Source organism: Tupaia chinensis, unplaced genomic scaffold (genome assembly GCF_000334495.1).
Source record: "Tupaia chinensis unplaced genomic scaffold, TupChi_1.0 Scaffold142846_1, whole genome shotgun sequence".
NCBI classification, from domain to species: domain Eukaryota; kingdom Metazoa; phylum Chordata; class Mammalia; order Scandentia; family Tupaiidae; genus Tupaia; species Tupaia belangeri.
Genome location: NW_006202691.1, coordinates 1,456,503 through 1,472,320, shown reverse-complemented (window position 1 = coordinate 1,472,320; position 15,818 = coordinate 1,456,503). Strand labels below are relative to the sequence as shown.

Genomic DNA, 15,818 nt, shown 5'->3' with positions numbered 1-15,818 from the left:
CACTTTCTGTCTGACTCTCTCTGTCTTTCTGGCAAGCACACGCACCCTATAGCAAAAATCTCTCAAAAAAAAAAAAAAAATGTGAGCTACCTAGGTTGGGCTGTAATTTTCCATTTTGATGGTTGTAATAATGTTCTATCTTGTAGCTACTCCTACCTGTAACTCCTAGGAGATGTCTGCTACTGTGTTAAGAAAGTGTGCTATCTACCTTAACAAAGTGTTCAACTCTCTGGAGCAGGACCTAAACTCTAGAAACACTATTTCCCAAAACTACTACTATTTGTAGTAGTGATGGTGGAGGAAATTCAAGAATTCTGAAATTATATACAAAATATCGTTTCTCAGTATGTTTTCTGAGATACATGCCTTTAACTGGATTTTCCAAATAATCTTTAATCCCTAATACTAAATACCAGTACTCCTGGGAACTAGTCCCTCCCCTATTAATATAAGAAATTTATAACCAAGGTTTCGAATGAATTGATTCAGTATTTCCAAATTGAAGTTTTTATTTGAAAATATTTTTTTTTTCTTTTCATAATATGCTATTTATAAGATTTTATTAAGTGAAGAAAGTGGGTTACAAAATAGCATATATGATCCTAAAATTAGAAAATATGTGATGATACTCAAAAATCAAAGAGCAGTTTGCTCTGGATGAGGGCTTATATTTTCTGCCTTTTTAAGGTTCTTCTTTGAGTTGTTTTAACCATCTAAGTTTTTACAAAAATAATTATTTTAAAAAACAGGATAGTGAATATATTTTTCATTGCATATTCTTTAAATGAGTTTATTTTAGAAAACCATGAAAACTGACATTCACTTATGACTCACCAAGTATTGTATGTTAAAATAGTCATTCCTATTCCATAAGAGAAGTTAATTCCCTAGATTTAAAAAAAAAAAAAGGCAGTTCTTAAAATGTTATGTGTAGGGTCATCCAACTTCAGATTATAAAAATTATCAAAACATATCAAGACCAGTACCTGAGAATCTGATAGCTATGTGTGAAAGTAGAGTTATTTTTTCTTTTCTACATAAAAGACCAAAATATTTATGAAAGAAATATGACCCTAGGAAATATATGCATCTTTAAGTACATTTCATTGTTATATTTGTTACTTTATTTCCACTTTAAATTTAAAGTTAAGTTGGTTCATTGTCTGGAAATACAAATACTGGAGATGACATAACTAATTTCAGCTTATCTGAAAGTTTTAGTAGGAGAATAAAATCAGTAAAGTGATAGATAAATTAACTCAATTCACTTTTATATCCGAGTCTCAGTAACCTTGCCCCAACTTATTTTCCTCTCTCAAGCTGGGGGAAAAAAAAAACTTATCAGGAAGATAGTACAATGGTAATAATGTGGCCACAGTGTTTTGTTTTGTTTTGTTTTGTTTTTTTAATACAGTTTTCAAAAATCTTTATGTAGAAGGACCAGCAGTTGGAATAATGGCTATGTCACTGGACTCCCATGTAGTCAACCTCAGTTCAAGTCCTGGACCTGGTGGCTTAAATGCACGCCAGGCACGTGTGCGTGCATCCCCAAGATCCTGAGAGAAGAATGGAAGAGAAGGGATTGCGGCGTGGCCATCCCCCCCGAGGGGTGATGTCTCACTTTCTGTCTCTCTGTCTCTGTCTTTCTGGCAAGTGTTCGTGCCCTATAACAAAAACCTCTCAAAAAAAAAAAATCTTTATGTAGAGAGGGCCCAAAATATACACAGCATTTGCAAAAAAGAGGCAAAGCTAAGTAAACAGAGCCGGTCGGCCTCATAGCTGAATTGTTAAGGGAGTCCAGATCCCACATGGCTGTCCTCAGTTTGAATTAAGGCCCCAAAACTTGAAAACCATGCCGGGGATGTATCTATAGGTGCCCAAAATCCCTATAGAAAAGAAAAATGGAAGAGAAGAGACCGCAGCATAACCATGCCTCATCAGAGAGTACTTTTTCTGTTATAACTTTAACTGAACAGGGACTCCAAATTACAAATCTAGCTGTGACACAAATGTGCTGAGTGATTAACAGTTTAGTTCATCTTGTTTCTTAGTACTCATTTATAAAACAAACGTTTTACAATTTTTTGTGAGAAAAAATTTTAGATTAAAGGGGTAGGAGAGTGCTACAAAGATCAATGAAACACCTTTATATCAGAAGAATGTAAGTAGCAAAGATCCCCTGCTTCAAAGTTCTTAGAAAATACTATATTCAATATTGGTCTATTTGTTCAGTAACTAAAGAAACCAGTATCTTAGAAACATTCTCAATTACTAATACCTCTCTCTCTCTCTCTTTTAAAGGTTTTTGTCATAGGGCTCCTAAGCTCACTGGAGAGAGATAAACAATGAGAAGGAAAGTGAGAAATCACCCCCTAGGGGGATGGCCATGCTACAATACAATCCCTTCTCCTCCATTCTCCTCTCAGGATTTTGGGCACACACACACCCCTGGAGTGATTTTCAAGCCACCAGGTCCAGGACTTGAACTACGGTCAACCATATGGGAGTCTAGTACCTTAACCACCGTGGTACCTGCTGGCTCCCACTAATATTTCCCTTTTGCACTGTCAGAAAATAGGTGTTCAATTTGGCTTTAGTGCAAACAATATACATCTTCAGTTTAATGCTAAAGAGGAATAATCAGTAACTAATTGAGAAGATCAAGTTATAAATTATCTGCATGAGAATATTAACCTACCTAGGTTTTGGTTTCCCTGTTTGCAAAATGCTAACAAATTTGGTGTTGTATGTAAACATTATAAAGTATTATAAAGTGTGAATTCCTGCATGATATGAAATGGTATTTTTTAAAAAATCAATTTAATAGTTTTTGTTTCATTATTTCATTATTAAATAAACAGTAAAATGACTGACTGCTTAAATGCTGACTAGAAAGATATAGATCTCAGGTCTCAAAACACAGTGTAAATGCAGAAATGAGGTAATTAAATAATCTTATTTATGCACTTGTCCCAACATATTTTATGTTCTCCCTTATGCACATGCCATGAACATTTTGCCATGTGGCAGAAGACATTCCATCGAGTAGAGAATAGATAATCCCAATTTGCCCAGACGGTCAAGAAGCCAGCACCCCCAACTATGACCATCTTTTGAAATAAGCAAACTTCAAAGTCATGGAAGGCCACTAAAAGTTAAAAATGTACAGTCATGTAGTGCACTGATTAAACCCTATGTAGAAGAAGCCAATCAGATCCTGCATGGCTGACCAAGGTCCTAATCCCAATCCCAGCAGTTTATATAGCAGACACATGCCCAATGTCCTGACAGGATGAAGAATCAAAGCAAAGAGATTTACAGCATGACTAAGCTCCATAACGGGAACTGTCACTCTCTCTCTCTCTGCCTCTCCTCTCTCACGTGTATGCACGCATCCTCTGGCCAAAAAAATAAGAATGTAATTAATGTTTGTTTAGAAGTCACAAAAATTACCAAATGGGCACTCTGATTCACATTTCCAAATATCCATTTGGTATTTTTAACTGCGCTCCCAAAGACATCTAAAATTTAAAATATCCAAAATACGACTCTGGATTTTCCCTCTATACCTGGTTCCTTCTCCAGTATATTCCTTCTCAATAGAGGTTGTGGCCCCAGTCCATGCAAGTGTCCAAGCTAAAACACCTGGGATTCATCCTCAACTCTTACCTGTACCTTCCCAACTCTCCTCAAACAATTCATTAACAAGTTCTAAGGTATATCTCAAATACATCTCTTTCTCTCCATCTTTACTGTTTACTCACTTAAGCCCAACATACACCCTGTCTTACTTAGTCTATTACAAAATAATATTATTCGGGCCAATAGATGGCATAGCGCTTACACAGCCACTGGATTCACAAATGGCTGACTGTGGTTTGAGTTCCAGACCAGGTGGCTTGAAAATCACACCTGGCACACATCCGTGTGTGCCCAAAGTCCCAGAAGGAGAAGGGATTGTGATGTGACCACCCTCCCAAAAGGAGATTATTTCTCATCCCGTACCCCCCCCCACCCCGGGGAGTATATGTGCTCTAAGACAAAAACCCCTTTTAAAAAAAATTCTTCCGACTAGTTGTCCTTCTAAAAATCTTGTTCTAAAAAGAACACACCAAAAAACTTGTTCTACAACAATTCATTCTCTACACAGCAGCTACGACAATTTGAAAAAGAAAAAAAGGAAACTCTGCCAAAACTGAGTTGATGATATTTACTGACTCAACTTTCACAATTTCCACTCACTCTTTACCTTATAGAAATCTTGTTTCAAGTCTATCAGTCCTCTAAAATGCCTTTCAAGCCATCTATAATGCGTAAAGACTACCAAGTCCAAGGAAACTTCTCAATTATTTGACTTGTCCACAGCTCTTCATTGTTACCCACCCACCCCCTAGTTTTTGTGTGTATTTTTTTTGTAGAGGTTTTTGCCTTAGGGTGCATGTGCTAGGGAGGTGGGGGAGACAGAAAGGGAAAGTGAGAAATCACCCCTTAGGAGGGATGGCCATGCTGTTCTCCTCCAGGGATATCGGTCATGCATGTTCCCAGTGTGAGCTTCACACTATCAGGTCTGGGACTTGAACTATGGTTGACCATGTGGGAGTCTAGCAACATAACTGCTACGCCATCTGCTGCCTCCCTCATCCCCTAGTTTTTAAAAGAGTGTCTTCCCTGACAGTCTTGTCTCTACTCTCCCCTGTCCTCCTGTACCTTTACCTCCATTCAAGCCATTTCCATTGCCACTTCACTGCTCCTTTTCCACTGATTAATATCTACGTGTTACCATTCCCTGGCGTCTTTTCCCTGCATACATTTTTGGGGGCAGTCACTTCTCCCATTGTTTCAAATACCATCTATAAACTAAAGACTCCCGAATTGTTAGCTCTAGCAAGATCTCTCTACTTAGCTCCATACCTGAATTTTCTGACTCCCTACTGTGCAAACTCATTCACTTGAATTTCCCACGGGCACATAAACCTGTCTAACAAAGAATCATTATCTTTGCATGCCAAATCTGATTTGTCTTTTTTCCCTGTCAGTAAACTACTATCATATATCTAGTTGGACAAGTCAGAAATGTTATTATCATTGTTGATTCTTGCTTTTTACAAGTCCTGCCGATGGGATCAAGCCATCCCCATAGACAAGACCATCTTCAACTCCTGTCTGATTATTGTGCTAGCATCCTAACTAGTATTACTCACTCTCATCTCCCAACATACTCTTCATATTCCCATCAGGTACAACTGCAGTACAATGCCCACATCTATTCTTCAACACAGCATCAAGACTATGACCTACATGCCCACTGTTGCTCCAGTGCCTTCTCGAGCTAATCCAGCTATATTCTGTATCACAGCCACATAAATAGCTGGCAAGTCCCAAAATAAGATATGCTCATCTACCTCTGCTAGGTTTGCACATACTGTCCTTTTGATGGACCTCTTTGATACCATCTATCTTTTAGCCTTTCACCTCTGGCATTTTCAGTCTCTTAACCTGAAATATTTCCAGGAAGTTTTTCTTGATCTCTCCCCTTCCATACCCAAACTAGGTCAGGTCCTGCCCATACTCCCTACTCCCCCTTAACATCTTAGAGCTCACTCTTCCTAAATTTACCACACTAATTGAAACTGCCTGTTTAAGTCTGTATTCCCTACCAACTAACAGCTCCAAAAGATGTTTAATTTCAAAAAATGAAGCCTTCATCATTTTATTTATTTTTCTGAGTTAAGTTTTAATCTCTATAATGGTTCAGCTAAATTTTAAGCACTATGAGATATCTCAGTACTAGATATTGAAAACAAAGTATGTGTCAATTTTACAGTAGGCAAAAGTAAATCCGAGCAATTAAAAGAATAGCAGTAAAGGTTAAAGTCTAATTTTTAAATATATATTTGAAAGATACCTGTTTTTTAATTGCTAAAGAGTACATGTGTTGCCAGAGAGACAGAGAGGGAAGAAAGCACTCCCCAATGGGACATGGTCATACTGCAATACCTTTCCCATTTTTTCATCCTGTTGGGATTTGGGGCGCTAGGCACCTAGTTTGTTTCTCAGGCTGCCAGACTGGGATTTGAAATGCAGTCAGCCAACATGGGAATTTGCTCTCTTAATCACTAGGCAGTGGAGGAGCCCATAGATGTTTAAAATCCCACACAGTTTTGCCAATCAAAATTCAGGTGTAGGGCCAGTCAGGGGCAAGATGGTTAAGGCGGTTGGATCACATAGGGCTAACTATGCCATTCAAGTCCTGGACCTAGCAGCTTGGAAAACAGAGCCAGACACATGTGTAATTGTGCCAAAATCCCAAAGAGAGAAAAAATGGAGAAGAAGGGACTGTGGTATGTCTATCCCCCATGGGGGGGGGTGCTTTAATCACTTTCTTTTTCTTTCTCTTTCTCTCTAGCGAGTACATGAACTCTGGCAAGATTAAAAAAAAAAAAATTCAAGTATGTAACAAAAATGGCCCCAGCTTTTTCACTTTTATCAATTTAGAAATACAGGATTAACAATTAGTTTAAATAATCACTAACTTCTGGTAGTAGCTGAAATTCTAGAATATCCTTTACCATCACTACATGTGAAACAAAGGCAAAACCAATTAAGATACACAATTTCTGAACTATATTTAAGATTTGATTCTCCTAAACTACAAATTCTAAGTCTATTCATTTAAAAATTCTTGTTTCAGGCATCGAACCTCTTTAGTTGTCTATACAGCTTATTCATTAACTAAGCGAAACCTGAAAGTGTACTAGTAGTTTATAAACCCTGTACAGTACTTTCTGTTCTACCTTAAAGAAAGCTTCTCTGATGAAATGACAACACAGCTATTAAAAACTAGAGTGAAATTAATTCCCAATGGAGACTGAACAAGAATGACTTCTGAGGTTCCGTTCAGCACTGGAAGGCTCGAATAGTCTATCGCTGTGAGGTTCTAGGAGGTGCAATAAGCGTCACCATTCCAGTAGGAGGAGTGCGTTCCCATAAAATCCTTTACCTGCAGTATCCAAGTGTAAAACAGGTTTTCTGAGTTTCCTCACGAGAACTTGTATTAAGCAAACTACAAAATAAAATAAAACAAAACAAAAAAATTCCAGTAACCTGAACAAATTTACAGAATTTCTAAAATTCCTCACTACTCAAAAGCCCACATAAACAAATTTTTCCAGGGGAGAGTTTGAAAAGATAATACATAAAAATAGGCTTGAAACTGCTTATTAGTAAATATCCTGTTCAGACAAGTATGGTCTATTTTGCATAAACCCAGTCTGTCATGTAAAACTTTCAGCAAAGCATTTAGGTGTCTTGTTACATAATAACTTATGACAAGTAATTACATATTTTAAATCTTTTCCTTTCATCTCCTTCAAGGGCATCCTTATAAAGACTGCACCTAAAATTTAGAAATTACTGCAAACTATTTCACAGTTTATTCAATGTTTATATACACAGCCCATGTCTCAGAGTCAACGCACTGTTACTTTTCCACCCAAATCTTACACAATAACTTTCTAGCAACATATCTATTGATAATGTTACAAGTCACTCACACCAGTCATTAACAAAACACAAACACAAGAACAATCCTTTGCTTTAAACCTATATTACTTACTATCAAATATTAGGAACCCAGAATTAATTTACTCTAAATAACCTCGAACCAATTTTAGGCACAGATATATTAAAACAAAAAACAAAAGAGAATCAATCTTTGGTAGACAGTACCACACAGCACTGCAGAAAGCACAATCAGTAACTAGACTAGAAGATAACCAACAGGTAATTTATCAAAACAGTGATTCTGTCTATATGGGCGCATTTATTATGCACAGAATACTGTATGTTGTCATAATGGGATTGGAAAAAAACAGATAATGACTTCTGCTTTCACAGAAAAAGATCACTATCTCATTCTGGAAAAAGAACATCACTACATTAACAACTGAACATTCATCAAAAACAATTTAAAAAAATAAGGATTAATCAAATTCATTAGTAGAAAGGCCAAAGATGAAACAGCAATATATAATATATACTTAAATAATATATATATAAGTAGCCTTGGATCTTCACTGCCTTACCTTTGATAAAAAGCTGTGCTCAAAATTAAATATGATGATAGGGACCAGCAGTTAGAGTAATGGCTATGTCGCTGGATTCCTATGTAGTTGGCCGCGGTTCAAGTCCCAGACCTGATGGCTTAAACTCACTCCGGGTGTGTGTGTGTGTGTGTGTGTGTGTGTGTGTGTGTGTGCCCAAGATCCCAAGAGGAGAAGGAGGAGAAGGGATTGCGGCATGGCCATCCCCCCTGGGGGGTGATTTCTCGCTTTCTGTCTCTGTCTCTTGGGCGAATGCACACACCCTATAGCAAAAATCTCTCCAAAAAAAAAAAGAAAGAAAGAAATATGATGATAGACTTGAAAACACTTGGGAGAAAAGAGTTTCTTTTTTTTTTTTTAAGAATTATTTATTTATTTATTATTATGGTTAATATTATTTTTCACATGAGTTTTGCCAGAGAGAGAGAGAGAGAGAGAGGGAGGGAGAGTGAGAAAGCAAGCTGCTAGGTTTGGAACTCAAACCATGGCCGGCCATGTGAGGATTCCAGCAACTTAACCACCATGCCACCTGCTGGCCTGGAAAAGAGTTTCTTGATGTAAAATAAATATAAGACATGACCAAAAACACAGTTAAGTTTAGAATAGTTAATCTGTTCAACACCATGTATTCAATACATATAGTGGTAATGTTAGGTCTAGCTCTTCAAGATGCAGAACAACGCTGTGAACTTACAGAGAAAATTAGTTTCACATTCTATAGCAGTCATATCACCTGTTGTTCTGAATGATGGGGATGAAAACAAAGCAAATCTCTATCCTATGTTCTCAATATTACTTGCCAGTTCAGACCCATCTCCTAAAATCACAGAGAAAGGAAAACTGACCACTTGGCAAAATGATAATAGTTGGGTTTTCATTATGGTAAAATTCAATAACTAGAATCATTTCATAATACCTCCAACCCCACAATCTACTGTGTTGTCAGTAAAGTCTTGACGCATTTTTGCACAGGAAAACAGAAAAAAAGTCAGGACTTTCCTGACAACCTAGTAACAGCGCTATCCCCCTTCAGGAAAGAGCAGCTGATTAGCCACAGGGGGCAGCACAGTTAAGAAAGTGAAATGTAAACAGCAGGAGGTGAAGGAAGGGCAGGAAATGTTAATAGGCAGGGTAATGAGCCATGAGTATCAGAAAGAAAAGAACAAAGTCTCAATTAATGAATTAAATCAATAGACAGATAATGCTACACTAGTGATTCTAAACTCTTGCTGCACGTTAGAATAACCCTGGGAGCTTCTTTTATTTATTTATTTATTTATTTATTTATTTATTTATTTATTTATTTATTTATTTATTTATTTATTTATTGAGGCAGAAAGCGGCACACACGCCCTGCATGAGTTTAAGCCACCAGGTCTCTGAGAGTCCAGCAACATAGCCATTACACTAACTGCTGGTCCCTCACCCTGGGAGTTTTTGAAAATACATATGCCTGGATTCTACCTTAGACCAATTAACTTAAAAATCTCTTGGGAAAGGGGTTCAGGCTTGACATTGTCTTTAAAGTTCTCCACGTATATAACAAGGATTAAAAACAAGAATGTTAAACACATAAATATAAAAATGAACTAGTCTCCATTCCGAGATGTTTACCATTTTAAAAGCTAAATATTAAAAATTAGGCACACACACAAAAAAACCTACTCCCCAAATGTATTACTGCTGTTGATAAACCCATCTTTGAAATCCAAACAGCAATAACTTATTAAAGACTAATTCACCTTTATGATTTTATCACAGGAAAATGTTACCCTTACAGGTGAAAATGATTAAACTGAAGTTCAGAGGGGTTAAACAGCCCAAAGCAACCATGAGTCATCACTGATGCAGGAAGACAACTTAAGTCTACTATTTACAGGAGAGTGCTCTACACTAACTGGTCACACTATTTTACCAAATATATTTTACTGAATTATCACTTTATTCAATCAGATACTTCATTCAAATAATCCAAACTTAAATTAAGAAACAGAGAAGGTAATATATTTGGGGGGTGGTGGTGTGAAATTGTTATTCTGAAGATGATAAATTAGACTTCTATTTAAATAGAAGTTTTTCCTTCATGTGAAGACTAGCAATAGACATTGTATTTAGTAATTTCTCTAAGAAGCATATCCTTTAAAAGTCTCTTTTTTTTTAATTTAAAGTCTTCCAAAAGAGAGATGACTTTCAGAAAATAGTCCTAAAATGACTAAAATGTTATATCCCTTTGTAAACATTCTTAATAGGATTTTCAATTATCCTTTAGGGTCATCCCAATACAAAAAAAAGGGTTTTGTGTTTAGATGGAATATCAACTTTGAGAAGACTGGAAGGGGAGAGTGAAAAATCACCCCCCAGGGAGGAGGGTCATGCTGAAATCCCTTCTCCTCCTTTCTCCTGGAAATTTGGGCACGGACTCTCACACATGCCCAGTGTGATTTTCAGCACCCCAACCCCGCCCCCCACCTCCAGGACTCTAACTATGGTCTACCATGTAGGAGTCTAGTGAGCCTTAGCCACCACACCACCTGCTGGCCCTGAGAAGATTGATACATCTTTTTTTTTTTTTTTCTTTTTTTGAGAGAGATATTTTTGCTATAGGGTGCATGTACTCATGGGAGATACTGAAAGAAACAGAAAGTGAGAAATCTTGGGCCTACACATGTCCAAGGACTCAAACCGTAGTCAACTTGTGGGACTCCAGCAACAGAATCATTACGTCATTTGCTGGTCCCAAGATTGATAAATCTTAAAAGTTGAGTGAGATACAGTGCTTTTTTTTCCCAACAAAAAAAAGTTAAGATAGTGATGAAGCTTCATATTACATCTGTTCTTGTTCCACAATTACCATGGAAGACCATATACCTCAAGAAAACAAACATGTTCCCTACTAAAAGTAAGCAAGGCACTTCCATCAGCACCACTATCACTAGCCTTGGTACTTCTGGTAGGACCTAGTTTCCAAGACTGGGTCAACAAAGAACCTGAATGATACTTGGGAAGTTCTTCACCTAAAAAGGACTTCAATCTCAAAAGCAGTTTCAGTTTGTTCTTCGCTTTTTACTTTGCTTTTACTGCTTTTTACTGTCTCCTAGGAGAAATACATATCTGTACAATTCTACTAGTTAATTCGATTTCTGTTTTGTAAAATATTCTTACCATGATCTTTAATATTTCAAAGAGTTTGACTACTCTATTTCCACATCTATACTCAGGATGAAAAATGTTATAGCTTCATCTTACATCTCATAAATGATCTGAAAATTTATTATAAATAAAATCACATTCTAAATACACTAAAAAATTTTACTATTTATGTAATCCTATTAATAATCCTTCATTTACAAATATTTTTAATGTGACAAATATCAAAGAGAAAGTTCTTTGACTATTCTCTCAGGCAATTATTTCACTTAATCCCCACAGTCCTGGGACGATAGATGGTATTGTCCCCATTTTGCGGATCAGGAAAATTACTCAAAAAATTAAAAATTTACCTTTGACCCAGGATCGACCCTAGTGACCCAACTCTATCACACTGCTTTAAATTGACATGAAATAGGTTAACAACAAAAAAATTGAGATCACTGGATCTGAGTCCTAGGGTCAGTCAGTTCCAACACATTTAGATAAATAATCACAGACCTGAAATTAATCTGTTTAAGCCTCAAGTTTCTCATCAATAAAATGGGAATACTGGTTTTGCAAAAAGTTGCTGGGATGACCCAATGAAATACAATGGCAAAAACATATTAAGCCATGAACCATCACACATCAGAATTAACCTAGTAGGTGTGAAAACACAAGTGATAAAAGGGATTAGGAGTTTCATGGTTTCAGATTGTTTTATATGTCATAAGCATTACTGTTTTATAATTAAAAATGAAAAAAGTGGGCCAGCTGCACAATACAGTTTTTAAGTAGTGTGAATGGGAAGCTAGAGCCTGTGGGCCGCCACAGTTCTTGGCAAACAGGCCAGGAGGGAATGTTCCAAATCCTTACAGGCCGGGGAAATAAAGGAAAAAAAGATTGTAGCATGACCATATCCCATTGGGGGGACTCTCTCTCTCTCTCTCTCTCTCTCTTGCTCGCATGCACGCGTGCTCTCCCTCTGACTGCACATATCCTCTGGTGATAAGAAAAAGAATGAAAGAAAAAGGTAAAATAATTTGAAAATACTAAAATGTTGTATAAACGTAAGGTATCAATCACTTGACCAAACCATTCCTTCCACAGACTTAAACAAAATAGGTTAAAAAGACTAAAAAAACTTCCTGGTATGGATAACAGATTTTTAAAGTTAAGTTTCCTAATTGTTGGTTACCATGTGAAAAGTTTAAGGTAGAAAATTAGGTCCTATGTTAATATAAATTTTAAATAAAGAAAAAACAATAGGACTGGCCCTATAGCCTAGCAGTTAAAAGGGGACAGATCCCACATGTCCAAACTTGGATCAAATCCCAGCCCCGGCAGCTTGAAAACCACATCAGGTGCACAAGAGTGTCCAAAATCTCAACAGGATGGAAACACAGATAAGGGACTGCAGTGTGACTACACTTCATTGAGGAGTGTGGTACAAAAAAAAAAAAAAGACTGATAAAATGTTCCTAATTTTATTTTCTAGGATCTAGCACTCAGAGGAGCTCGATTAATATAACTAGATTTTAAAAAATTCTGAAAAGAATTTATTTGGCTTTACAATATAAGTAAGTTTAATTTTTAGGACTCACATAAGTTTCTCATTTTAAAAATATACCAAAAAGAAAAAACCTTTTAACAAGGCTCATCTATTAAATTCTTTCTGTAACAAAACAGAATTTATTCTGAACACTTTGGTCATTAAAATCCTGCAACCCACTTACTAAATGATTTTGCACAAATAAACTTCTTATAGATGAAAAGGCTGGATTATTTTGTTAATCCTTACTCATAGTGTGCTTTGAGGAAAACTAGTTGGCACATTTCCAGTTTGGACCCATGTGGACAAAGTGTAACATAAGCAGGTTGGTATAAACACTTGAAAGATTTTGGATGCCCAGTTATCTGAATCACTCCACAGCATGATTATATTACAGAGCAGGAAGAAAAATCCTCTTTCATACACATACTAAAGAGTTTTCCACTGTTTTTTGTTAAGGCCACAAATGGAAAAAACTACTACTGACAGAAAAAAAAAAAAAAAAAACACTGAGGTATCAAGTACAGTGCCAAAGTACCAAGTCAAGCAACTGAATTAAAAAAAAAAAAAAACTCACTTTTCAAGCATTTTGGCATCTGTTGTAAGAGCAGTTTTTCCTATTAGTGAGTAATCCAAGTAAAGGTCTCATTTCCTCAAATAAATTTGCATAAACTTATCTTGAATACATAACTTTCCTTATGAGGAACATTGTATTTTCTTGTAAATATCTAGAATTAGTCTAAAGTTCCAATTTCATTTTTTTTTGAATAGTGATCAAATACTATAAGTGAAACATTTATGGTACCTTTAGCTTATTGAATCACACACCATATAAGTAAAAGACTACTGACTATGCATACTTTTGCCAGGGTTTTAAAAGCAAAATATATTAATGCTGCATCTCCAGATTGAAACCAGCCGTATGTTTAATACTGATTATTTTTATTAAGTAAAAGTGAATAAATGTTAGCAAGTAGGGGCCAGCAGGTGGCATGGTGGTTAAGGGCGCTGGGCTCCCACAAAGCTGACCACAGTTCCAGTCCCAAACCTGGTGGCTTGCTTTCTAACTTTCCCTCTCTCACTCTGTCCCTCTCTGGTCAAATATAAATAAATAAATTAATTAATTAATTAATTAATTAATTCCTTAAATAAATACTAGCAAGTACAATACTAAAACACCTTACTAAAAGACAAATTAAATGAACATAAGAAAAATCCTGTGCTAAACCTTCAAACTGCAAGAAAAATGAAAATGAAAAAAATCAATAGTATAAAAATAGCTGTTTGAATTAAGAGTAAAATTCTAAATCTATGAATAGCATTTCAATGTTTCAACAGGTAAGATGATATTCTTTTACAGCTATAACATCCTTCAAGAATTAAAGTCTTGGCAATGCCTACCACTGCTGTCTACCACTGACTACACACATGACAGACGTTTTAACGATTTTATTTGGTATGCTAAAGATAAAACCTCTATTCAAAAGATAGTCTGATTCTGGCTGTGGGATATCCTTGATTCAGAAGCACCCCAACGGGCAGAACACCCTAAACTAAATGGGATCCTAAGAGCTATTGCAGGTCGGCTGTGATTTCATCTGGGGTTTTTCTTTAGACTCCTTGCCAAACTAAGGCTGGATTCATCAGCTCAAAGACAAATCAAAACCAGATTGGCCTTGAAGGGGATGCTGCTGGAGCTTTTTCAAATGGATTGAGAAATCTGAACATTTATCTATTTGAGTATGAACCTCTAATTTCCTGGCCCTGCAAAACAGATTATCCAGACTTCTATCAGGTTTATTGGATTGCAAATTCTTAAAATGTCGAGGAGTATTATCATCTTGCTCCATAGTGACTTCTATCTCATAAAAAGCAAAGATATTAAAATTATAAATAAAAGTTAGTAATTCACGAAGAACAAAGTAGAGCACCGGGAAACAACTTGCCGAAAACCCTCTAAATCTAGTTGGGAAATGTGAGCCAAAAGGAGTGCCAAGTTGTCCTGCAAAGCATTAGGCACGGATACCAATTTGAATTACTGTACAAATCTACAAAGTCCCTGGAATCACACTGCCTGGTGAACTAAGTTCCCACTCCACTGCTGAGAACACTCCTTTGTATTTCTCCAAATCGACCGTACCACCTCAGACAGTAATGTTCTAAGTCTTTCCACTCCTTGCGCTACAGGAAACCACTGACACCTGACGACTTAGTAAGTAAAGATACTACACTGTTAAGATTTTTAGGCTTTAAAAAAATAAATACACCTAAAAGCCAGCCAACTCTTAAGCGTTGTTTACACTTGGATTCCGGACGTGATGACTCTTCGGACCTATCAATGGGAAGAGGAACTGAGAAGACAGTGAGTGCAGACCGCTGTACTGTAATTGAAAATGTAAAGGACTAGCTGAGTGGCTGAAAAGAGAGGTTGAGACTCCGAAAACGGAGGATCAGAAGATAAAACCGGTTGTAAAAGCAAGAAGCGCAAAGGGCAAGCCTGGGGGCAGAGTGAAGAACTCCACCTGCGGGGCGTTAAGAGTCCCAGTCGGAGGGCAAGTTCAGCGAGCCTGCAGGTGCGAGGGAAGGTGGCCGTCCCTAAGACGGGAAGAGTTAAGGTGAATCTGATAAGACAGTGCACAGCAAACCTGTTTGAATACAAGACGGGGGGACCACGCCAAGGCAAAGCGGGGGACACGGCTCCCACACCACGCGCCCCAGCCTGGCCGGAGACCCGAGCCCCGGGAGGAAATGGCTCTGCGGGCGCGGAGCCGAGCTCAGCCCGCCCCGACGCCCGACCCCGGGGCTGTGCCCTGCGAGGTTACCTTTGAGCTGTGGCAAGGGGTGCAGCTCCGCCTGGCTGCCCTGGCTGCGGAACTGCGACGAGCCCTGCGAGCGCTTCTGCCGCTGCGCCTTGCGCACCGATTTCCGGGTGAAACCGTCCACTTTCTCCGAGGCCGAGATGGCGGCGTTGGCAGCCCCCACCGGCGGCGACGACGACGACATCTCCGCGGTCCTGACGTTTGGCAGCTCCGGCT

General features: G+C 37.6%; 1 protein-coding gene across 2 annotated transcripts in view; it reads right to left on the bottom strand.

Annotated features, from left to right (window-relative positions):
* The window catches only part of PPP2R5A (protein phosphatase 2 regulatory subunit B'alpha), a 74,921-nt gene extending 59,109 nt beyond the window's left edge, over positions 1-15,812 (bottom strand). Inside the window, exons 1-2 of one of the 2 annotated variants that reach the window (XM_027766374.1) lie at positions 15,606-15,812; positions 7,001-7,063 (exon numbers count right to left, since the gene is read on the bottom strand). In XM_027766374.1, coding sequence (XP_027622175.1) covers positions 7,001-7,063; positions 15,606-15,786 — 244 coding nt within the window. In that variant the 5' untranslated portion in view covers positions 15,787-15,812. The remainder of the gene's footprint in view (positions 1-7,000; positions 7,064-15,605) is intronic. The other variant, XM_006163708.2, reaches the window with a different exon arrangement.
* Positions 15,813-15,818: the final 6 nt, after the last annotated feature.